Genomic DNA, 25,633 nt, shown 5'->3' with positions numbered 1-25,633 from the left:
TAGTTGTGTCATGTGTTGTGCCTGTGTTCTTTATGGGAGAGATGAAAGCTTTTATCTCAGCTTCTGTGGAGCAGTGATGATAGCCTGCTGTAAGCCTGGCTGACCCGGGGACCACTGTTAGCTCAGGAAAACGAGATAAAGGGTGTAAACCTGCCCCCCTGAGTTCTTACAGCAAGTGTTGTTTTGGTTTCCTCCCTAACTCTTCTTCTTGTGCATGTTGGCATACATGCAGGAACTGCGTTTTTCTAATTAATACCTAACATCTTTTACTTCTCTTATCTAATTGATACAGTTTTGGTGGCTCTGGAGGCTTATGGAAATTCGTATTTAGTTTAAAACTATGTCACAGAATCAATCAGGTTGGAAGAGCCCTCTGGGATCATCGAGTCCAACCGTTGCCCTGACACCACCACGTCAACTAGACCAGGGCACTAAGTGCCATGTCCAGGCTTTTCTTAAACCCCTCCAGAGATGGTGACTCCACCACCTCCCTGGGCAGCCCCTTCCAATGGCTAATGACCCTTGCTGAGAAGAAATGCTTCCTAATGTCCAACCTGAACCTCCCCTGGTGAAGCTTGAGGCTGTGTCCTCTTGTCCTAGCGCTGGTTGCCTGGGAGAAGAGGCCGACTCCCACTTCACTACAACCTCCCTTCAGGTAGTTGTAGACTGCACTAAGGTCACTTCTGAGCCTCCTCTTCTCCAGGCTAGACACCCCCAGCTCCCTCAGCCATTTCTCAGAGCAGGGCAATGTGAGTTCTGGTGCAGGTATATTGCCTTCAAATTCTGCGTGTTCATACTCACAGAATCGCTCAGTGTCTGGGTGGTTGTAGTAAATGCAAGTGGTTTTGTTCATGCTGTAACCAGTTCCCAAAAATAGTTCTGCTGGCTTGTGTGGTACCATGTCAGAAAAACAGCAATTCAAATATTTTTTTATGATGCAATCACCTGTAATATAAAAACAAACAACAGAAAAGCCAAGAGCGTTGCAGAGTGTTTTGTAATACCCAGACTAACACCGCGATCCAGCAGAAGGGCAAGAGCTGCTTATTTCATTACGAAACCTTTATTATCCTTTTTTTTGGAAGCAATTCCTGTAGTGCATAGTCATAAGCTGGGGGTTTTATAGGTCAGCACGGCTTGTCCCTCAGCTACATACAGATAATTAATTGCTGTCTGAAACACAAAGTGTGCTCTGTCATGCTGCGAAGTACAATCGCTGTGTAAAGTTAGCGCAGGTGTTGAGTAGTGCTGTTGGCACTTGGATGGCTCCACGGCGTCAGGGTTGGGGTTCCTTCTCTCTCGTTTCGTGATTTGTTTGCATCCTCTCTGCTTACGGTGCCCATCTGGGGTACAGGCTGCTGCAGATGGGGAGACTTTACATCTGGGAACATGGGAATGCAATGAATCGCTGCACTGTTGTGACAGGGTGACTGTTCTGGTGCCGTGATGCTTCTAATGACAGCAGATATTTTTTCACTGAGGCTCCCCCCAGGAGGGGATGCCAGGGGACAGTTAATTGGACATACTGGAACCGCTTAGAAACTTTGATATCGTTTTATATTTATTGAAAAGATAATGCCTGTTTGTGTCTTGAAGTGACCTAAAAGCTGTAGAAAAGCAATATGCAAAAGTACATTAAAGTTGGCTCCTGTCCGCCTCCTCTGTGAGCTGATAGACACTTGTCAGAGGTTTCCATGTCAGTTTGGTATAAATTTAAATGTACTCCTAGCTGCTTACTAATTTTATGAATTAATGCCCGTGACAGCCCAGACTGCATGCAGAATGAAAGCTTATTCTTGATATTCTGAACAGGAGCATTGTATTTCACCAAAAATGTATTTTTTTAAAAAAATTAAAAAAAAAAGTTGAGATCTGGAGTGGCTCAAGAGCGAGCCAGAGCCTCGGTGGCTGGCAAGATCCGCTCTCCCTGGGCACATGGACCTGGGACACAGGACAGGATTGAATGTCCTGACTGTCACTGGGCTGCACCAAAGCAGTCACCCCCTTTCTCCCAGCTGTGTTAATTTTAGCCTTGTCTCCTCCTTTCTGCTTGCAGTTATTGAATTAAGAGTTACTTGCCACCTGGCACATTTTTAATTCAGTTTCTCGTAGCGTTAATATTTTTAGCAGCTAGCAGCAGAATGATTTTTCTTTTGTCAATGAGAAGTGAAAGGTAAGAAGAAGAACGTGCTGCACAACACGGGGATGCTGTGGAAGGGAGGTCTGAGGAGATCTGCTTCAACACATCTGATACAATTATTTGCTTTGCTTTCCCTGCAGATCTGGGGACAAATGCCATTTCAGGTGGCAGCTGGTTTGCAGGCATTAACCCAGCCTCAAGTGAATATTTTTTCTGTACCTCTACAATGACATTTTCTCGGAAATGGCAAGGGCTGATTTGTGCAGGGCTGTGGCTGGGAATAGCGGACAGCTCTGCAAATCAAACCTGGGGCTCGTTGGGCGTAGGGTGCCCTTGAATTACGGCTGTTATTTGGGTGGCCAGGCACTGTGCGCTGGTGGCTGGTTGAGTTACTGTCCCGACTTCTATAAATGCAAGAAACCCACCAGATTGCAAATCTGTCTGTGAGACTTTCCTTGAAGATCCGTCACGATCAAACCGCACTGGCTTCATACCTCAGCCAGTTGAAAAATCTTACCGTAGGGGTGTATATAAATCCCAGTTCAGGCTGTGTTTCCAGCGCCGTGCAGCCCCGCTAATCCCTTTGTGTAACCGTGGTATTCCTAATATTGGTGTTCAGCAGGAATTTGGGTGCATTTTTTATTTATCTCTAGGGGGTTTTTTACTCACGCGTTTATGGGGATGAAAATGGTTTTCATTTATGGTGTAGTTAGATCTCTTGTAAGTGGTATAATGAAACTTTATAACTCCCTTCAGCTGGGGGGTTTACTGGTCATTGGTCACCAGGAGATCACAGAATCAATCAGGTTGGAAGAGCCCTCTGGGCTCATAGAGTCCAACCATTGCCCTGACACCACCATGTCAACTAGACCAGGGCACTAAGTGCCATGTCCAGGCTTTTCTTAAACACCTTTTTCTTAAACCAACTTTTTTTTGGTAGATGTTAATTGCTGATGTGATTTTCAGTTAAGTGAGATCCTGTCTATTAGGTGTCTCAGTTCCAGTCGAGGCTCATTTTTGTTCCCTATTTTCCTGTGTAATTGTAATGGATATTTCCATAAAAAGTCATTTTGTACCTAGGGCATTGAAGCTTAATGACATTTATACATTCTAGCTCTTTTTTTTTTAAATGCCAACTCAATATATAATGTTTTTTGTGATTTTTAGATGTTACTTAATAGAAAATTGATAAAAATGCTGTTTCTATACAAGCTTTCCATGCAATAATGTTCTTTAGTTTTTTTGGTGTGTGATAACTTAGTCCATATACACGCAGATAAATATACATATATAAAGAGTTGTTTGTCTTCTCAGATTATGAATTTTTTTTACCCATTGATCATTAAACATTTGAAGATACCAGCACATCTGCCATCTCCTAGCATGTGCCTCTCCCTTGTGACTGCTTTGTCTTTGCCCAAGCTATTGATTAAATTAGACTTTAGTAACACCCTGATTATATATTCTGTAGCACTATATACTACGTATAGTGTAAGTATATAGTGCTGTATGTAGTGTGGGGATATAGTACTAAGCTATATATAAAATATATAAAAAAGACACATGGTATATCATTTATATTACTGTGTTCTGCAGTGTGTATACCATAAACTTTAGTAATGTCCTACTCTCTTGTCACTCCACACATACACAAATAACAGTGCACTGAGTAGGAAATCTGCCTGAGCCTCTTCAAAACCTGCAGATGATGAATAAAATGAGGTAATGGACTGAAGATGATGACCAGGAGCATATCAGAGGGTGTGGAGAGACTTTCTGCATAGATTGAGCTGAAAGTAGAGACCTTTGGAGATGATAAAAAAGTTTGTGACAAAGGTATTTTTTTTTCTCTGGAGAGAGATTTAAAAGGGAAGAAATTTTATGGAAGATGTGTGGATAATGTCAGTGGATGTCTTTACAAAATGTTATGGAGCCCCTGTAAATAGTTCTGTCAGGGCTTCGTAGAAAAATGCGGCGCTCAGCATTTCTAAACCACTTTATAGATTATAGGAACAAATGACTTTGCTGTGGGAGAATTGGCTCGTGATCCATCCAGCGTCCTGCCTTTCACGGTGGCCGGTCCTGCTACAGCGGCTGCTTCAGCAGCGCGGGGGTTTGGGCAGCCCTTTGGAGGGCAGGGACTATGGGAGCAGCTGGGAGTGACTGGGGACAGTCAGGTTCCCCCTGCTTCTCTGATGTCATTATTATTTCTTCCTCCTCCATGTTTGTATGCTTTAATATACAGGAAGAAATTTATTCAACTCTTTTTTGTAATTATTTTGTTCATAATGTTATTTGTAACTTTGGATTCACCTTTGTTTGGGGATGTTGGTTTCCAGTTTTGTTTGGCTGTGCCATTATTTCCTTCTCCAGCTCTTGGGGGCACAGACCACGTCCTTCTGTCTGTGCCTTGCTCAGCACATGGCAGACACAGGGCTGTGTCTCTTCACTGAGGTTCCAGTCACTATGTGAATAGAAAGGTAGGATGACTAAGTCTACAAGTGGGAAGGAGTGAATGGTTATTCCTTTCTGTATGTCAGCTGGTGGCCAGCGCTGTCATTCCTATTTCTGCAAGTGCTGTTTAATAAGCAAACATGCTAACTTTCCCCATTTTTCTCTTCCATTCTGTCACAGCCTAAGTGGCACATACAAGAGAGGAGAGGAAGAAAAATATGCACCGTCAAAGCAGTATTATTGTACTGAGAGCACTTCTCCTCCTACCTCACGACAGGAATACGTGTGTGTGATTTATTGCTATTTTGCATGGGAGAACACCCTCTTCCTGTGTAGAATTGCAATTAAAGTAGGAAGAATCTCATCAGTCATCCAGCCATGTTACCATGACATGTACAACTTGCAAGGCAAACACTGAAATCTTTATTTAACCAAAATTGTCCTTTGTCACAGTGCAAATTGTGTATGAGTAAGGAGTTAATTGCACAGTTGCTAATTCTAATGAGGTGCCACATTAGGGTAGAAGCTGTCACAGCAGGACTGGCACCAGCATGATTTTACATTTTGGTGGGTGTTTAAGTCGTAGCAAACGTGTTGGTATTCTGCACATCCAGGTGTGCAGCCCATTCCACTATGGGTTTGTCACAGTAAATTTGTATTAATACAAGTCTGAACATTGGGAAAACTTAGGAAAATTCAAATTACAAATGAGATTTATTACTCATGGACATTAACAAAAAATACATGTCTGGAGCTGCTTTGCCAAGGACACCAGCATTTGCCTATCACACGTCCTTTCTAATTCAGGTTTTATGACTTTCTAAAAGTTTCTTCAATCCTTGCTTAATTGCACTTATTTGAACTTAATAGAGTGGCTGAAATTCATGCCTGCTGCTGTGTGGGAAGACAGACAAGAAGGTCCTGGCCCTTCTGGCCCTAACTGCTATCAATATATATTAATCTGTTCTTCAGTTTGCTGCTGATGCCCAGAATAAATGATAACTATTCCTCCCTTACGTTGTTACTCAGTACTGAACTACAGCTAGCACAACCCCACTCGAATGTCTTTGCCCTCAATATGTTCCCTTTGCTTGGCCCCTCTTTCTAATCGTGTTCTCTACTCCTTCGCTTGCTTTGATTCCTCCTCTTTACAAGAAAGAGGTTCAGATTGGCTTATGTACTTTTTGCTTGGAGGACTCCAGGTACATATGCAGGGATAGATGTGGGTTGCTGAGATGTAACATCCTCCTGAGAGCTCGTGCTGGCTTTTTTAATTCACCGTCACCTGCGGTTCTTCTTCCACGACTGCTTTTGTCTCTGAAGTTCCTTGTGTCAAACACACAGCGTTTTGTAGCAGTCTTTCCCAAATGCTCTGGTATTTTCAACATATATCAGGGTGTCTGGGGATTATACCATACAGAACATTACGTTTGGTTTAATACTAATATATGAGTGGGATTTGAAAAGCTTTTACATGTCTTAGGTCTGTTGGCTGTGATTGCAAGGGGACAAGAATTAGGCCAGTGGTTTATTCTTGAGTCCACTCTTGTGAGACGCCCCGTAATCCTCCTGTGTGATAAATTCCAGGACCACAGGATCAGTAACCACAGTTTTGATAACTCCTGAGATTTTGTTGTTCCATTTGTCTTCATAGCCCTTACGGTGATGTGCCAAGCCACCAGTGCAAGGGCTCTTCATCACATACCTTAGTCCAAGAAATGTGTCTTCCTCCCCTCATGCTCTGTACAGACAGGTGTCTGCAGGCGAGTGTCAAGACTTGAGCCAGTAGCTGTGTTTGATTTTCATTGTGATCCTCTCCCTCATAGATGGGGATGTACTGAATCTTTGAAGAATTGCGCTGTTTGGAGATGTAGTTTCTGCTCATTCAGAATTTAGCTACAGGAAATGTTGTCTCATCTGTGGCCACATTATTCCTGAATGGTAAATGGTTCAGGCAGAAATACCCTCCTGTTTATGTATTCCTTGGTAGATAAGCAAGGAGATTGTTTTCCTTGTGTATTGACCAATTTTGGGTAGCATTACCAAACCCGGGGTCAGCATTAATTGGTGTTGCTGTAGAGCATGTCACATCGTATAAACCTTGCCATCAAAAGACCACGTTTTCTCCTGAAGCTGCATAGATGTGGGAAATCCTCAGTAGAAAACAACTGAAATCAGCTTTGTCTTTTTGTTTGTGTTCCAACTACTTATCTGGAGAGATTAAAGAAAAGAAAGGGGGGAGCACTGGGGAAGCAAAACTGTTGAAGAACACAATCTGTCTAATTTAACAAGAAGATCAAGATGCGGTTCAATTGCAGTATGTGACTGCACAGGAGAGAGGATTGGATGCTAAAGGGCTCTTTAATCTGGAGGAGAAAGGTATAAATCAGTATATGGAGTGGCTGCAGTTAGAGCTGCTGTAATTGAGCTGAGACACAAGTTTTAATGGTGGAATGATTAATAACTGAAAGGGACTACCAAGGAATGTGGGAAATCCTCTGTTTCGTGATATAGTCTGGTCAAGCCTGGATACTTCCGATGACATGGTTCAAAAAAAGCGAGTGAGAGCTATGGGCACAGGGTAGATGAGTAGAACGTTAGATCTGGTGCTACTGTATGGCAGGTTTGAAGGCCTCCTCCCAAATGATGTGCTCTTCGTTCAGCAAGCGTTGCCTACACAGCCAAGCGTCTCTGGCCTGGCATCCTCACAGCTGCTGCCGAGGGCACCTGCAGAGAGGGAGGGAAGACGACCCTAAAAGTGCTCGTCACACACCCTGGTGTTTTGTACTTGAGGTATAAGATGGAAGGAAAGGGCATGGCAGAGCCTGCTGTGGGGTTTCGGGCACGGGGGAGCAGTGATGCAGTCCCTGTACATCCACAGGGACAGGGATAAAGCCTGTTGTCCAAGATGCTTGAACAAAAGCACTGTCATTTTAGCATGTCACTGTGTTATTGACTCTTTCCTGTATTTAATCTAGAAATTGTCACTAATTTTTCATAAGAAGATGCAACTTTACTCCCTAATAGCAGCCTGACTCCTCTCTTTTCATCCACACTGAGCCTGTTTGTGTTGTGTGCTTGGACGACCCTTATTTCTACTAAATGGTGAGGTGGTTGTCGTTACGAGACGGCCATGGTTCTTCGCTGGCAGAACTTTAGACCGTTAATAACGTAAGCTCATGCCCCCCATCTATCAATCGGTTAGCTTTTCAAATAAAATGATACAAGATCTGTTCAGCTCAGTGTAGCTGGAGTAGATCAGGGCCGTGTATGCACTTGCCGAAGATTGAGAGGCTGGAGGTTTTCCAGACTTCATCTTCTGGATGAATTGTTGAGGATTTATTTGCCCTTTTATTTCTTGACAGCTATTGCTTTCATTCGTGGCAGAGGTTAGAACAATTGCACGCAACTACTTGAAAAATATTAAGATTAATGATTTTATGTGTAAACTATTTTTCCTCACTCAGAACATTAAGGGATAAGAAAATGAAGATGCTCTTCTCTTTGAGGAGACGAGACCTCGGAGGTCTTGCCTCTCTTCAGGTTTCCAGAAGAAGTGAGGGCCTGAACCAGCTTGTGCTCTGAGAATTGGAAATGATCGTGCTTTAGGAGCTTCAGAAGGACAAGCAGCTCGCATGCTGGCCTCTGGGGTCACAGAAAAGCATGTGCAGGAGAAGAAAGTAAAGAAACACTTTGGCTTAAAGGTGTTGGAGAATATTATGGCTCTTTAGATGAGGAGAGCTGAAATACTATTAACCCTTTAATACCATTTATTCAGTGGCCTCTGGCACCGAATGCTGATAGTTTCTGGGCAGACTGCTCTCTAAAGATAAGAAAACTTGATATTAAATACTAGAGTAGTCTTGTTTTGCATATGATTTGAATTATTAAATAGCTTTTTGATTATTTGCTGTTGACAAAATAGTCACAGTACGTATTTAATCTGTGATGAGCATTTGCCCTGTGCTATTAGGCTTCTGTTTGCTCACTGGATAAACGTGAGTGTAGAATCAAGGGAAAGATTTGGGAAGCTGCTCTGTTTTCAGGGTATCTGGAGAGGAGGCGGCTCCTTGCCCTTGTTGGTATCAGGTTATGTTCTTTATGCTGGGGTAACTGGAGTGTTTGTCTTGCTGTGGATCTTCAATAGACACAAGGTTCCAGTCCTTTGTCCGCAGCAGAGCGAGGAGGGGCAGAGCTGTGCCTTTAGCCTGACGCTCACCGATACCGAGTTCTTTGAAGTACAATTATGTGCTGTCTCTTACAGGGAGTCAGAGTCAATGTGCAGGAGCTGTCCAGTAGTCAAAATATATGTGATCAAATACAGGGCAATGAACAGAACTAGGGAATGATACAAAAACTTTGTTCACGTGATCTTCACCTGAGACTTATATTCAGAATGCTTTTATAGAATTTCTTTGCTCAGACTGTGATTTTTTTTGTTGTAATTACATTAACAAAAAGGCTCTCGGTGTGAGTGAAGTATGGAGAATGTTTTCATTTAACTTTTTGTTTCTACTTGCTAGCCAAAGATGAGCTTAAGCCTTGACAGGACAAAAATAGGCAGTGGTTCATCCCAGGAAAAATAGAATAAATAACATTTTTAAAAATTATTTTGAAAAGAGAAGAAAGAAATAGGAGAGGAGAACAGGGAAGGATTAGAAAGAAATAATGTGCACTTGTACATGGTTTGTAATGTCTTTTTGTTGTTGCACTTTCTGCTGTTTTTTTCCTAGTCTCTGTCTATCAAGGCAGTCTCCTGTATAAATTCTCAAAGACGGTTCAAGAAGGCAGTGGAAATGAACGGTTACCTGGAGAAGTAGTACAGTTCTTATTGACTTTAAGCAGATAAGGATCTGAGACCTTGTGTAAGTTCAATTCATACAATTATCTGAAGGACAATGAATCACTGGGGAAGCAAACTAACCGAAAACTCTTTCGAGATGGGATTTTCAAATTGTTCCAAAGGAAATGAGGTGTCCAGACTCCATTAAAATATAACTGAAGCTGGAGCATAACTCCCCAGTCTTTTCTGATAAGCTTAGTTCACAAAAAGTTCATTGTGGTTGATAACCTTGAATGTTCATAGTTCCACTATCAGCTTCAGCCTTGACACGAAAGAACTTGGGAGCCACGGAAGCCACTTCTCTAGCATTAGTCCCATGTGATGCGTGACAGCAAAACTTCACGCTAGGGGAGGATAGGGAGCGGCACAATAACTGCTAATGACATCATTTCCCACAAAACCAATTTTAACCTGCTGTTTAGGGACTTGCAAATGGCCTTAAATAGCTCTTGCCATTGAAGGAGCTCATTGGAAGTGCTGTTCAGCAACGCACTTAAACATCTGCACCTTCGTTTAATTGTTCCCCAAGATATGGTTAGGTCAATCTTGAAAAGTTTCTGTGTCTGCTGTTTGTGCTCCCCCCTTCAGCAGCAGGGGAGGAGCAGCGGTGCACTCCCCCGGGCTTCGCTCTAAGCGTTGTTCAATACTTGTACAAATACGAGGCTGTGCAGATGCTCAGACTGTGATTTTCCTCCTTTCTTGTGTATTTTGAACAGCAGAATATTAGGCTATGGTTTAGTCTGGAGTTTATATAGATCATGGCACAGTCTCCTGGAACGTAGTACTGGGGTTCAGCTCTGTTTCCTACAAAAACCGGCAGAAGTTTGCTAGATGGATGATGCGAGTCAAACCAGTGAGATGATATTGTCAGTTATAAATTTATTAATGCCTTTTTCTACAAAGCCATGTCAAAACAACCACGTTTTTGTTTCAGCAAAGGAGAGGGAAGCTGTAAAATTGCTGATAATCTGTTGTGTGTACATAATCCATTCTGGGGAGATAGAGACTGTGAGGCAGAGTGGAAGCAGAGATGCACCCCCACTTGCTTTTGGTTTTCCTGCCAGTAACTACATGCTGGAAGACATCTCTGCTGTCACTTTTGTACACTTTTTAGTTTCTGCTTATTTCCATCAGAATGGATCTTGCCTACACATGCAGAGAGATCCTCATAAATCCTAAGGGACTTTATGAAGTAGTTACAACCCAATGTTACATCTGTGTGTCACAAATGGCTATGATGTACCAGGTGTTGCTGTAGATACTGGTTTGGCTTAGGACCAGCTCCTTGAATGGAAGTTTGTTCTTTCACTTAACAAACATACTGGGAATATCTAGAGGATCTTTCTAGAAATTGAGGGAGATTTCTTCTAGAGGTATTTTCTTCCTAGAAATCAGGAACATTTTGTTACTCCGTTTATGGAACGTTAAATGTTATGTCCACGTTTTGTGACCTTAATCTTCAGCTTATTCCCAGGCTTGCTACCTTGTTACTGGTGGTGCAGGAGCTAAATCCTTCTGGCTAGCTCATCAACAGGGTGATGTTAGCAGTATTCCCGTCCCACCCTCATTTAAACAAGAGAAATGCTATTGGAAATTGCGATGGATCATCCTAGAGAGGGAGTGCTCAGCGTGCAGGAGGGAGGGCAGAGAAGGGGAAACTGTGCCTGGTGGTCTGGGAAGACTTGGATGAAGAAGCAGTGGGCTGGGTAAGGAGGCTGGACCTGGCTGCTGGGTGTCGTGGGCTGTGACTTGGAGTGTTATGAGAGGAGAACGGGAAAGGCTCAGAAAGGATGGGAGTGAACTGTGGCCAGGGTGGGAGAGTACGTAACAGTGGTCCCTAAAGCATACCTGTGAAGTCCAGAACCTGGCATTGCTGCACCTTGCTGGTTTTCTGCCATTTTTGTCTGTGAAACCTGCTGAGCAGTGCCCCGTCTCTCTTCAGTGCTCGGCTGGTGTTAGCTGGCACTGCATCACCTTTGTTTTGCCTGGAGAAGAGGAGGCTCAGAGGTGACCTTAGTGCAGTCTACAACTACCTGAAGGGAGGTTGCAGTGAAGTGGGAGTTGGCCTCTTCTCCCAGACAACCAGCGATAGGACAAGAGGACACAGCCTCAAGCTTGGCCAGGGGAGGTTCAGGTTGGACATTAGGAAGCATTTCTTCTCAGCAAGGGTCATTAGACACTGGAAGGGGCTGCCCAGGGAGGTGGTGGAGTCACCATCTCTGGAGGTGTTTAAGGAAAGACTGGACATGGCACTTAGTGCCCTGGTCTAGTTGCCATGGTGGTGTCAGGGCAATGGTTGGACTCGATGATCCCAGAGGGCTCTTCCAACCTCATTGATTCTGTGATTCTGTGATTCATGTGAGTGTGGATATCTCGGTTCTGCTGTGATTCCTGTCAGTACTGGTATGGATGGGAAGTCTGGTTTGCAATTTTTTATAAGCCATTATGTGCATATTATATATAAACCATGTAGTACACAGAAATCAAGCAAAAAAGGAGAATTATTAAGTTATCAAAGTTGCACTGGAAGAAAACGCTAGTGGCAGTCTGTGCAAGCATCATTTCTCCACCGTTGGCTAATGCATGCGTGTTGTATGTGATCACCCCATCGCAGCATTGCAGCACAACTTTTCATGTGGGTTAGTTCCCAGCAGACCTGCCCGAGGTATAAATCAAGCCTGCATGGAAAAGGGGGCTCCTCTTGTGTCAGCTGGGCTCCCACTCCGTGCCTCAGAGCTGAAAGGTGCGCAGGGAGTGAGGCTGGAAAGCGCGGGACAAGGATGTTGTGGAGTTTCAGGCAGGTGAATGCTGCTCTCTAGAAATGGATCCTGGTCTACCACTGACAAGAGCTCCTCTGGGGTGGGAGGCAAGTCAGAAAAACTTGGGCTTTATTTATGAACAATACGAATTCCATCCTCCTCATTGGCTACATAGAGGTGTCACGGCAGCTGCGTTTGAACATCAAATACTCTGGAAAACTCGGGATCCAGAGAAATTAAATTAGGCACCCAAACCTCTTGGCCTTAATCTACTTATCTAGTTCTCCTTTTCCTGCAGTAATATTTTGAAGCTGGATTCAGTTGCATGTTTGCAGAGTGTTATAATAGTGTACGCTGAAGAGCAGCAGCCCCCTGAGGGATGGTTTGCTGCAAATGAGGCACTGGAGAGCCCTGCAGAGCAGCCAGGAGAGAGCAAATCATTGAGCAGTTGACTCCTAAAGTGAAGTGGAGCTCCCCAGCGTGGGGAGGGAGCACTTGTCCTCTGGAAAACGTCAGCTAAGGACTGTGCCAGCGCATGGATGCAGCAGGTACATGCAGGTCAGGGGGATGCCACGCCAAGGACATACGTGACCAGAGCCCCCCCCCACCACTCGACATGATAGAATCATACAGAATCATAGAACGATACGTCAATGTGGAGAGAGATGCTGTGCAGCCTTTGCTGTCAGCAGTGTCCTGCGTCCAGCCCTGTTCACAGGGGACTGTCTGGCTCGATTAGTGTGCTCCTGATCAAATTCAGAGGAAATTGGGTAATTCTTCTGTTTTGGTGATACAACAACAAAGGCGAAGGCTGAGGATGTTCGTGTTGCTCTGTTAGGAGCAAGGTCGCTCTCCTCCCCTGGGAACGCTCAGAGTTGAGGCACCGCAGTGCACGACTGCTTAATTTTAAGCCACTCTCATTTTTAGCAGTTACCAGACTATTTGGGCACAGCACGGATCTCTTAAGAGCCACCCCAACAACTGCTGTACCTTTTGACAGAAAGAGGTGACACGATGTTTATTTTTTAGATACATCCATCATCTGTTAGTGGTTACGGGGTGTGACTTCAGAGGTGCGTGGCACGGCAGCCTCAGTATGTAGCCATGGGGATGTGTCACCATTTAAACCTCAGACACGTGGGTTGGGGCTGTCTCTTCCTAGTCTCACTGCAAGCATTCATTCCAGGCTGCAGCAGCTGGCTGCACATCTGTATTCTCTGGGTGGGCTTTGATTTGCAGTGAAAGACAAACACGTCATTGAGTATAGGATGTAGAATCCTCTTTTTTTACTATTATAGAGAACCCTTCGAATGGAATATGAAGGATAAAAGGGTAATTTCATACCTAAAAGAAAAAAAATATTTATGAGCACTTTTGTTCATGTTTTAGAGCAATGGGTTTGTCATGGACCTGCACTATTAGCTTGCACGTAGTCCTTAAACACACCGCAGAGGCGTTGGGGTTGTTCACATTAAATGATCTTGTTCAAAACTGGAAGTAGTCAATACTCCAGTGATCTTTCTTCTTTGTTCCTCACCCCAATCTTTTCTGATACATTAATTCTTGCTTGGAATCAAGTCCAGCAGAATAAACTGCAGTAGGAAAAGCTGCTGTTCAAACCATCTGCCAAGAACTTTTATTCCAATTGTGAGCAGAAACCTGGAACTGCAGATTTTAAAGATCTAGACCTTCTTTACATCACTACAAATCAGTAACTCTACTGAGGATGACAGGATTTAAATCCCATCCCCAAACCCCCAGAACTGAGATCAAATTTATGGTTTCAACTGATTTTTTTTTTTAAAAAAAAGTTATAAAATTCCCCAGAAAATGTTTCACAGCTGCTCAGAATTTAAGGAGAGTTAATACTTCCAGATGCCCTCGAGAAAAATCTCATTTACCTGAGTTTGCACCTAATGTACCACTGAAGTTAATGAGATGTAAGCTCTTAAGTCATTGAGTTGCTTTTGAAAATTTTACTTAATGATCAATTCCAGCTTTTCCAAAGTATTTATTTTCATGTCTTTCAAAACCTGTTATGACTTTTTTATTATGATTCAGCATTCCTTTGGTCTACTTGACATAAATATACAATAGTACAAATTTTATGGTAAATTTCCTTTACCTTTTTAGAAAGAAAAATTAGTCTTTTGTTGCTTTTGTACCAATAGAAAAAAATCACAGAGGCTCATAATGTGCTCACAAAGAAGGGCAGATGGAGAACTGGAGCAGAGGGACAGGGGAAGACGTGTAGGGTGTTTGCTAAGTGCATTAGCAGCGAAGGGAACCGCTGCCTGCTGGAATCGCATCCGTGAGCTGACTGGTACTGACAGCCAGCAGCAACTGAGGGCTCGAAGGGAAACCGCTGAGAGAAAAACAGGGGGAGAATTAGGTGAAGGGAACAAGGTTGGCGGGGAAACAGGTAGCTGCAAAGTTAAATACAAATTAAAAGTCCTTTAGTGTAATCTCTTGAGATCTCGTGATGACCAAGGCTGTAAAGGATTTGCCCTTCAATAACAGAAGGGCATGGGGCCTTCTTGTAGGACAAGAGGACACAGCCTCAAGCTTGGCCAGGGGAGGGTCAGGTTGGACATTAGGAAGCATTTCTTCTCAGCAAGGGTCATTAGCCATTGGAAGGGGCTGCCCAGGGAGGTGCTGGAGTCACCATCTCTGGAGGGGTTTAAGAAAAGCCTGGACATGGCACTTAGTGCCCTGGTCTAGTTGCCATGGTGGTGTCAGGGCAATGGTTGGACTCGATGATCCCAGAGGGCTCTTCCAACCTCGTTGATTCTGTGATTCTGGGGCAGGATGAGACCAGGGAAAGGCTGACTACAGAGCAAGCGTATGAGAGTGGGTGGGTAAAAGTTCTCAAATGTAAAAAAATGCAATAGTTGGAAAGAGCAGAAAAGGCGATTAAAAGGTTGGCAGTTCAGGGGAAACACAGAACATTCACTTCTTTGTGACACTGCAAAGAGATGTTACCCAGGGGGTTTGGTAGCGGTAGTATCCTCTTTGCAGGGCCACAGAGCCAGTATTCTAACAAGGGCTGTGTGTAACAGCGTTTGCCATCTCCAGCTCAGGCACTCTGGGTTTTCCTGAAGAGAGAAGCTCAGTGGTGGCACGTTCCCCTTGCCCTTGGGGGCTGGAGTCCCGTAGCTGTGGGCGCTGGGGCTGCAGTGGTTGCGCTGTCAGCACGGTGAGCGTGGGAAGACAAATCGCAGGTGCAGCAGAAATTCATGGCCTTCATTGCGGTGGTGGGTCGTGGAGCAGGATCACAGCGTAACAAAGAGCTGCTCCGAGTGTGTTGGGTGGATTGTGAAGCAGCTCCTCCAGCATCGGTCCTACACGCCTGTGTGTTGTTCCACCGCAGCTCGCCTGTTGTGCACGTCCATCGTGGTGCTTTGCAGGATGGTGAGATGATGAGAAACAGATGTGCCTCAAGTAAATTGTCCTGTTCCCATACAGGGTGCATAGGCAGTGGGGGAGATGTTGCAGAAGTAGCTCCCAACTGCTTATCCCACTTAATCTGGGGAATTTCATCGCAGTGGTTTTCCTCAGGTTTGTTTTCAAGGTTGCCAGCACAAGGCAGAAGGAGTTGCCTAATTTGAACTCAAAAAGATGCTCCTTTTACCACTCACGTCCCAGCTCATCGGTGGCAATAAGGCAAGTTTATGCCCTTCTCACTGGGTCTCAGATTTGCTGACCTATGTCCAGTTTTAACCCATGTATGAAGCCAGGGGTCTGCGCTGGGTGCCTTTTCTCTTCATAACCTTCTTTTAGTAACTAAATGAGTACGTACTCATGAGGGCTGGAGGGCAGATCGTAGCTCTGTGAAAGGATCAGTGTTAGTTGTGCACTTTATTCCAAGACCACGTTCAGGGTGAGTCTTGGCCCATGGGTGAAAATATCCACTTTCAATCCAATAGGATATTACGATTTAGGTGGGGACATGGAAAGTGGATTCAGCCAGCGTACTGCGTGCCACACTGGAGTGAGCTATTTACTCTTCAGGGCACTGAAATATTTTATTATTGGGCAACCAAGTGGAAGTAACACTGCAGAAGTTTAGTTGGGTATGAAATATCTGCTCTTACACAGCATTGCTAAACTCTCAGCCAAATGAAGATAACAATGTGTTTTCCCATACTGTTTTTAAAGTGGCCAGTCTCAGTCTCTGATTCTGAGCAAACGGGGGGTGTTTTTTTGTCTTCAGTGAATAGTAGATGCAAATACATTTTGACGGCAATTAGGCAGAGTATTTTTATTTTTGCTCACAATAATTTTGTGCAAGCACAAAATAGCTAGCACAAGGTGGAAGGTTATCTACTAAGATTATATGCCACATGTGATTAATCTCTTACCCACTTTTATTAGCAAAATTTTAAATCTCCAGGGGATCTGTACAGAATTCTAAGGGGTCAAATTCCAAGGCTGAAAATACTTATCACTGATGGCTGTGTGTGCAGAATATACTGCGTTAACGAGGTTCTTCTTGCTGCTCAGCTGCTCTCGGGTAAGCTGCATCTCTCCCAGAGCCCCAGCAACATCAGCTACCCTGAAATACTGCAGGTCAGCACATCCTGGAGAAGTGTATGGCTGTCATAAAGCCATTTTCTCCTGCTGTTCTTCAACAGCATTGCTCTAAAAAGATAACAAATGACATAAAACTGCCAAAGAGGTCTGCAGGGAACAACAAAAGGCCCGTTATTCCCCCAGTGGAAAGGAACATGTTAAACCTTGCTTTACTTCTCCACCAGCAGGGACTGGTCACCATGAGCATGTTCAGAAGGCAAAGAGATCTGAAGGTTGTGTGTAATTGAGGGTGGGAGGTGGGGACAGGGAGGAGGAAGAGCAGGACTGCTGTTTTGGAGGGCAGCCCCATGCTTATGTTAGCTTATGGTGACTGATGAGCCAACACCTTGGACCCAAAGTGGTCTGTTCTTCCACAAGTGCGATAGGAGACTTTGCGTGGGCTTTGTTACTGGGTAGTTATGGTGTAGCGTGGTGGAGTCACCATCTCTGGATGTGGTTAAGAAAAGACTGGACATGGCACTTAGTGCCATGGTCTAGTTGACATGGTGGTGTCAGGGCAATGGTTGGACTCGATGATCCCAGAGGTTTCTTCCAACCTGGTTGATTCTGTGATTCTGTAGCTGTTCAGGTGCTGCTGGAAGCTGAGGAGATGATGGAGAGAGGGGCTTGCTCTGCACCGTCTGACACCTGTTCAATTAATTATTTTCTAAAGACAATTTTATGATGTCATGTAAGTTGGAAGCCATAATTTTGCTGTCAACCTTGTCCTCACCGTGTCCTTTTCTCTGGAAAAAGTGGAGCGAATGTTCACTGCAAAAGAGATCTCAGTTTTAATTCATCATGCCTGCTATAATAATAGAGGCAGTTTTAAGGTTAGAATAGCGTATAGACAAGATTATAATTATTGCTCTGAAGCTTTCCTGGAGAAGGAGGCAAGAGGAAGTTTTCCATTAGAAAAAAATACAGAAGGAGAAGAATATATGCTTCCACCGTGCTGCTTCTCCATGATCAAAAGACACTTGCCTAATCCCAACATCTAATTGTCACACGATTAAAAATGTACGAGATCTCATGAACATATAAAAGATTGTGTATAGCAGTGTAAGTACTTGATTTAATGCATAATTAGTAGCTTCACGCAGCGTTAGGTTGAAACGGAAGATCGACAAGGAATGTATCCAAGAGACGTGCTGAGGTTTTTGCACCAAAGCAGCTCATTGAAACTGTGCTGATAACTTTTTAGTTTTTAGACAGTTGGCTGATGGGGATGAAGAAGTTTGAAGCTATTTGTATATTTTGGGAAGGGTCTTTGATGTATTTGAGAAGCTAGTGAGTTAAAAAACTTCAACCAACCTCAAAACCCAGGCACATCCATTATTTTAACAATTCACTTTTACTTACCAAGGACGTATTTGGTATGTAAAAACATGTAAAAAGTTGCATGTTGATGGTGCTCAAGTGTAGAAAATTCTGTGCTTGCTGATTAGGTATCTGTTCTGTCACCACGTGCTTCACCAGAAACCCTCCCTGCTTGGGACTCGTGTGCAGTCCCTGCGGAGAACTTCCAGGGATTCAGAAAGCAGAACGTACAAAGCTTCTGTAGGTCCTACTGTAAATGATCTGTTTATATTATACCCAGTGCACACACAGAAACACCACTGCTTCCTGCGATTCTGCACTTTAACAGAGTAATTCAGTAAAATCCTTCAGAGCACTGGTTAATTTTAAGCTGGTAAAAAATACAGTTCAATATTGGACCCAAACGTATTACTGTCTTGTTAGTTTTAGCTGTCTTAATTTCTGCTTTTGAAGGAACATTAATCCAATTCACTTTTTTTTTTAAAAAGTATATGTCAGGATTCAACTCTTTTAGTTTGGTTTGGTAGCGCTGAGTTGGTTTTTTTTTTGTCCTAACTGATCATGACAGCTAAATGTCAGCTTCATTTGTATCTTAGCTCAAAATATAAACAGGGAAGTATACAAAAAGGAAGATGTTTTGGTACACACTCGGTGAATTATTTTTGCTGTGTACTTTATACCAAACAGTTTTGATTCTGCATGTGACTTACAGTCCAAAAAGCTGTACCCATACATTTTCCTGATCAAATTTTTTCAATATTTTGCATCTAGTGCAGAGAAAACACCTATTAAAATAAATGCATAAAAAAACCCTGGAACTTTGTTGAAACATATTTCCATTGAGGAAAAAAACCACAATATTTTTATATAACATTTTGGATATATTTTATGTCAAAACATGATCACCAGTCAAACTAGTGACATCTAAACCCAATACATTATTGTGACTTCTAAAAGAAAAAATCAGAACAAAACTAAATCACCAGGTGTTGGTGATTTAAACACAACGAAACTCTAGTATTCTTCAAAAGTGGCTACTAAATATAATAAAAGGAATAAGAGAACAATTAACATTTAGTCTGTTACATTAAAAAATCGGGTGTACATATTTCTATTGCCTGTTAGCTTTACCTAAGCCTTCTCAACTACTACAAAAATAAACAGAAAAAAGAAAACTCATTGTTCAAAGTCAAAAACATTCAAATCAGTTGATACAACATTACAGTACAGTCAACTAACATCATTCAAGGTCTCCTCCTCTCAGCGGACGAGTCCTCAGAGCAGTGGTACAAACCCAGTTCGATGCAGTTTCAGAACCGTGTGTTAGCTTGGCAAGGTACTGTACTCTACTGATGGCTTCAGAAGAACGGGGTTGTGCTACGTTTGAATCACAGGGCAACCCCAGCCTCATTCATTTTATCAGCACTGTAGTTAGAATAGCATTAAGTTTAGCACAATAACTAAAAAAAGGAAAAAAAAAATAAAATAAGAATTGGAAGCTAGGTGAAGCTGCCCTTTGTGCCAAACAATTGCGATACGCTATACTAAAAAATTCTGAAATATCCACCTGTCCTCGCCACTCTGCCACAAACTAGCAAAGTCAAAAATACAAAAGTCTTCAACTTCTCATTTTTGCAGAATAAAGCAAAAAAGTCTTTGTGCTCCTTACTACCAGAAGCAAAATATCCTCTGAGTTACCACATGTAATAGCTTCTGGATGTGTCGACTTGGGTTGGCTTGGTCTCTGCAGAACCATCCTTGTCCTTTTCACTGTCACCTTCCCAGAGATTAATAAGTGGAGGGTAGAGCTCGTTCAGTGGGATTGAAGAGGTCTTTTGCATATATTTTTTCAATGAGTGATGGTAGTTTTTTCTCTTAAATCTTTTTGCAATATAAACAGAAATGGAGGCGAGGCTAATGACAGCAAACATGGATCCCATTACTGCGGCGAGGGCAGTGCTGGTTTCTTGGTCTGAAATATCTAGTGCAAAAGCTGCGGTTTTTGTGGTAACGTTAACACAGGACTTCTGTGTTTGCTGATGGATGTTGGACACCGTTAGACACACTTCGTAATCTGTAGATGGTTGTAAATGCGTGAGATTATATTCGTGGACGTCCACCGGGACTCTAGCAGTGTACGTAATGTGAGGGTTGTCAATCTTCATAGTGGCCGATGACCATTTCAAATTGGAAGTCATGACGTTGGAATTAACTTTCCAAGAAACTAAGATTGAATGCGATTCCGCTTGCTTGACGTAGATTTTCAGAACCTGGGCACCATCCAAAAGCGTTCCGTTCACCCGGATAGTAGCGACCCTCGTGTCAGCCCCTTCTATGTTTTGAGCAACGCAGGTGTACCTCCCCGAGTCTTCAACCTGGATGTTAGAGATTTCCAAGGTGCCTTCACTGCTCAGCTTGTATTTGTCAGAGAGACTTTCGACAGTTACTTTATTGCCGAGAGGAGTGACCCAGTAAATTTCTGGCTCAGGTTCTGCCATGGCCCGACAATCTAAAAACACTGTCATGCCGACGTCCAAGTTCAAGTGACTTGGAAAGGTCTCGTGAGAGATCATTGGAAGACATTGTTCATTTGAATCCTGTATCAACACCTCCTTCACCTGCTGTCCTCTGTATTCCGGAGGCATAGCGCAAAACATGGACAGAGGTTCCATGAAACGGATATTGGTTTTGTTTGAGTTGATCCAGTGAATGACACAGTCGCACCTGAGCGGGTTACTGTGGATACTGATCTCACGCAGGTTTGGAAGGGATTCCACCGTCTTTTGGTAGACTGCGTTCAAGGCGTTGTTGTTCAGCATCAAGCTCTCCAGGGCAGGAACGTTGCGAAATGCCAAACGATGTATGTAAGACAGCTTTGGATTGTTGGTGGCTTCAAGCTTTGTAAGTTCAGGCAGGTTGTCCAGCGCATACCTATCAACAGAAACGAGTTCTCCCATATTATTGATTCCAAGCTCTTTCAATCTGAGCATGTTTTTAAAATCACCTTCTTGAATTTTATGAATCGGATTTTTGTTGAGATCCAGGAATTTTAAATTTGGAACTTTCTCAAGTGCAAGCTGAGGAACTTTTACCAATTTGTTGTCATAGAAGGAAAGACTTTCAAGGCTATCCAAGCCTACCAAGGCATTGCCAGGAATTTCTGTGAGATACATACCTGCCAAAACTAGACTCCTTAAATTTGAGAGTGGTTTGAAATTCATATCTAGTATTCCAATCACTGGATTTTCTCCAATCATGAGAATCTCTAAGTTAGGCGTAGAATCAAACCAACGGCTGTCAATAACCTTTAATTTGTTGGAGTTGAGATGTAATCTCAAAAGATTCTTCAGGCCAGAGAATGCATTTGCAGAAATGCTGCTGATCTGGTTGTGATTTATGTATAGCTCCTGAAGATTGCAAAGGTCTTGCAAGCAGTAGTCAGTCATCTCCGTTATCTGGTTTTCCTCCAGGTGCAAAGTAGTAAGTTGAGTGAGATTTGAGAGCCCCACATCTTTGATACTTGTGAAGTTATTTTGAGAAAAATCCAATTCTGTTAAATTAAACAGCTGTTGGAGTTCATCTGTGGTCTTTGCAATGTTGTTGCTTTGTAACAGGAGGACTTGAGTGTCACTGGAAAGATTGCTGGGGATTTTTGTTAATCGAAGGTCATTGCAGTCAACTGTTGTGGCTTCCCTGTACGTTGACTGGGGTGTAAACCATGGCCTGATTTCACATACACAAAGCTGTGGACATTCGTTACTCTGTACGGAAGACTCAGTTAATGAATTCATTAACAATTCTAGCACCAACTGGCAAACAGTTAAAACAACTCTAACCTTGGCCATGCTGGTCAGCTAGCGAGTTCGGCTCCCCAGCCCCTTAAAATACCAACAGATCGAGAGGGTAACTTGTTATCAGGCAGAGAACGTAAAGCTTAAAGTTTAAGGTGAAAGGCTTGGACATCCAGAAGGTGAAAGATGATTTTCTGAGTTTAGAGAAGACAAGAAATGGTCTGAAGACTCTCAACTCCTCCTCTGTGTTCCAGAATCTTCTGCAAATCAGTGTCTGAAGAGGTTCCTGAAAACAGATTAGGGTATATGTTATTCTCATCTCATACGCAGTTCATATATTATTTAATTTCTTCATCCTTTAAAGAAAAATATCTGAAAACAATCATTATTTTAACATTAATCTCTCTTATGAAAATCCTGATCTGGTATAGTTACGTTATGTAGGGTTTGGAACTCTTTTCTCTTGGGATTTACATGAGAAAACTCTCTGATAGGTCCCAAGTGGGTGACTGTAACTGTAACAACGTATGCAATCATCTGAAAATAAAACTTTCGGACACCTTTCAGTTTTACTCTGCGTTTGTTTGAGTGGCTTGAGAAATGCTAAAGATCGAGGACACGCTTGTGAGTGCAGCTCGGTCCCGAACGAGTATTCGGAGCATAATCCTGATGGATTATGGGTGCCATAAATCAGGGTGCCAAAGCTGTCCCCAGGGCTCGGATTTCAGGTGTGTGGAGTTAAACCTCAGGAAGATGTTGGTTTATGAGTTTCAAGCTAAACGCATATGAACTTTGCCAAAATTCATCCGAGTTAATCACATCGGTTCCAGATAACAGTTTAGATTTAATCCAGCTAAGCACCAAACAATAACAGTAAATTTAATTAAATGAATGTACTGTCCTTATTTCAGCTGCTTGTACCGCATCTGAATTGTTTGCCACAATTCCAAATTACTGTGTAAACCACACAATTTATATCTTTTTAGCCTGAAGTTATTAATGCAAGAGTATGTTTAAATTAACCCAACAGGGTCCAATATACCTCAGAAAATCTGTTGGGTCATGGGTCTTTAAACACATATTCAAGGAAAATCTAAGCTCTTAGTAAAAATCTTTCTCATTTTTACTTTATTGAACAAGTAAACTCCGGGAAAGAGTTTGTTATCTGCAAACCTATCTATCATGTTTAGCCTGGAGAAGAGGAGGCTCAGAGGTGACCTTATTGCAGTCTACAACTACCTGAAGGGAGGTTGTAGCGGGGTGGGAGTCGGCCTCTTCTCCCAGGCAACCAGCGACAGGACAAGAGGACACAGCCTCAAGCTTGGCCAGGGGAGGTTCAGGTTGGACATTAGGAATCATTTCTTCTCAGCAAGGGTCATTAGCCATTGGAAGGGGCTGCCCAGGGCATGCTGCTCTCTGTTCTGTGGGTGTGCTTTGGAGGAAGGGACACAGGACTGTTAGCCAGAAAGCATTTGACCCTGTTGAGTTAGATTTTCTCGCTGGTAGCTGAGACTTGAATGAGAGACGAGAAGACTGTGCTAGAGGGGGAGAAACCAGATGTAGAACAAACATTCCTTCTCGAATAACTTTCAACTGATGGAAGAATTAAATAAGACATTAACTGCATTAAGAAAAATAAATCCTAAAGGCACCGTAATAGTAAGGAATATATTAACAGAGAGTGTTGAGGAGGCTGGTACAGAGTTATGCCAACTTCAGTGGATGCTTCTCTCAGTAACAACCCATTTGTAGCTGACCCAAACTAGACAGTTCTAGGAATACTGATGACATCCAAAGTTTAATTGATTTAATTCTAGATTTTTCAAGTTATAGTATTTGTCAGTTAATAACGCAGGCAGTGATTTAATCCGGTGACAATTTTAGCCAGTGCTGGAGGTGCCTCGAGCTGCCGTGACACGCGGGCCGTGCCCTCGCGCAGGGAGGTGTCTCCGGTCCAGCTGTGCCACCTTGGCTCAGAGGCACAAAAAGGAGCAGCACGACCGCGGGCAGCAGCCTGCACCAGGCCAGATGCCACTACGAGAGGCAATATGGCTCCAAACATTCATGCCTTCAGAGCCTCTCCTGTAACCTTTTTCTAAGTAGAGGAGGAAGTCCATGCCTTGTAAAGCTGTGGGCCCTAACGATGTTTTAGCACTGATTTAGCTCTGATGTACTTACACGAATCGTAATACTTTAAAAATGAAACTGCCCAAAAAAGACTTCAAAGCTTCTTTTAAAACACGTTGGAGCACATCTAGATTTTGAAAAAAAAAATCCGGATTCGATTCTTCCTTTGTTGAATATTTATATCCTCTTACTTGCACATTACATTTATTGTTCATCCTTGGTAAGAAGGCATTTCTGGTTTTATTGGATAGACTTCTGGGTTTATGATCACTGTGGACATACGATTTTATAACTTACTAGTGACACTCTCTCTTCTCTAGCTATTTTCTACTGCAAATGGATTTCATTTCCTTTAACTGGAAAACATTCTTTAGCAATGACCTGCACATTACCGTCTCCAATTTCCCCCAGCCCGAAGCACTTTGGATGAGGCTATAAATGAAAATCCAGTGTAATCAAAAAGTAAATTCTGATCAGCTCCACATGCCCCAGTCCGTTTTAGTGCTGTGCTTATGTGAAGGGCAGCCCAGAGGCCACAGCATGAGGGAAAAGCCAAGTCATGGACTTTTGCTTTAGCTGCTGCTTATGCTATAAAACCCCATCAGTTGCTCTGATGAAAACTAGAGGCAGCCGTTACCCGTGAGACAGTGCCCTGCAGTTTGTTGTACAACTAAACAGCCGTGGCTGCTTCTGGTCTGCTGTTTATAGGTGATATGTTTGACCATCTCAGCTCCCACGTCTGTAAGCAACAGCCGTCCCTTCGCCCCCCGACGTCTCGGCTTTCCAGTCTTTGCAGCGTTGGCAGGACTGGTCCCAGACACCTCTGTGACGTTTAGTGCCCAAAGGAATAAAATAACACAATGGTTTTTGCTGGAAGACTGTTTCTTGAACTCTTCTCAGGTTCTGAAGACCTATCTAGAATTATAATCACATCTTTCCAAATAAAAACTAGACAAGATATGGAGGTAGGAAATCTTTTTCTCACTGGATAAGCTGGAGGACAACCAGGTTTTGAAAAAAAAATCTGTGGTTCCAAATAGCCACCACTGAATAATCACTAAGCCCATGTGGATAAAGCAGGGCTGGCTCCTGGGACACTTCCCAACTGAACTGAGAAGAATTTGAGTGTTAGTGCGTGCCCCTTTCCTGCCAGACATCTCAGCATTTTGCCCAATAAGATTCTTTTTGTATTAACTTGTTCTTTTTTTTATATACAGTATGTGCCTGGTAGCTGAGTGCAGTCCAAGCCAAAGACAAGGCAGGGCATCAGTTCAGAAGATCTTGGCTTTTGAAGGCCAGGGAATGTTTCTTAAAGAAACACCATCACCAGAGCACTGGCTCTGGAGAGAGAATATCAGTCCTCAAAACCTCCCTTAGGACAGAGTGATATCACAAAGTCTTTTTTTTTTCTGAAAATGGTATTTAATGTGGGTCATGTGATTGATGGCACGTCTTTTAATTCTGTGTTAAAAATCTCTTTTAAAAATATGGGGTGAGGAAACTTCCCCTAATGAGTAAGAGGGGGTTACACCTTTCTTTCGGGAGATACTGAGCTTGTAAAGGATAGCTGTTAGCATTCCCTGCCTTCCCCCTCATCTATTAAATTCCTATTTTCCAGCGTACTAAA

General features: G+C 43.0%; 1 protein-coding gene across 1 annotated transcript; it reads right to left on the bottom strand.

Annotated features, from left to right (window-relative positions):
- Positions 1–19,757: 19,757 nt before the first annotated feature.
- On the bottom strand, positions 19,758–21,933 carry LRRN1 (leucine rich repeat neuronal 1). Its single transcript, XM_068409453.1, has one exon. The coding sequence runs from the start codon at positions 21,931–21,933 to the stop codon at positions 19,783–19,785; it is 2,151 nt and encodes a 716-aa protein (XP_068265554.1). The 3' UTR covers positions 19,758–19,782.
- Positions 21,934–25,633: the final 3,700 nt, after the last annotated feature.

This window comes from Nyctibius grandis, chromosome 10 (genome assembly GCF_013368605.1).
Source record: "Nyctibius grandis isolate bNycGra1 chromosome 10, bNycGra1.pri, whole genome shotgun sequence".
In the NCBI taxonomy this organism is placed as follows: domain Eukaryota; kingdom Metazoa; phylum Chordata; class Aves; order Nyctibiiformes; family Nyctibiidae; genus Nyctibius; species Nyctibius grandis.
The sequence above is the reverse complement of the archived record's forward strand: the minus strand, read 5'-3'. Positions and strand labels throughout refer to the sequence as shown.

Coding starts and splice junctions, on each gene's coding strand:
- LRRN1 (XM_068409453.1), bottom strand. CDS start 21,933: ATGGCCAAGGTTAGAGTTGTTTTAACTGTTTGCCAGTTGGTGCTAGAA.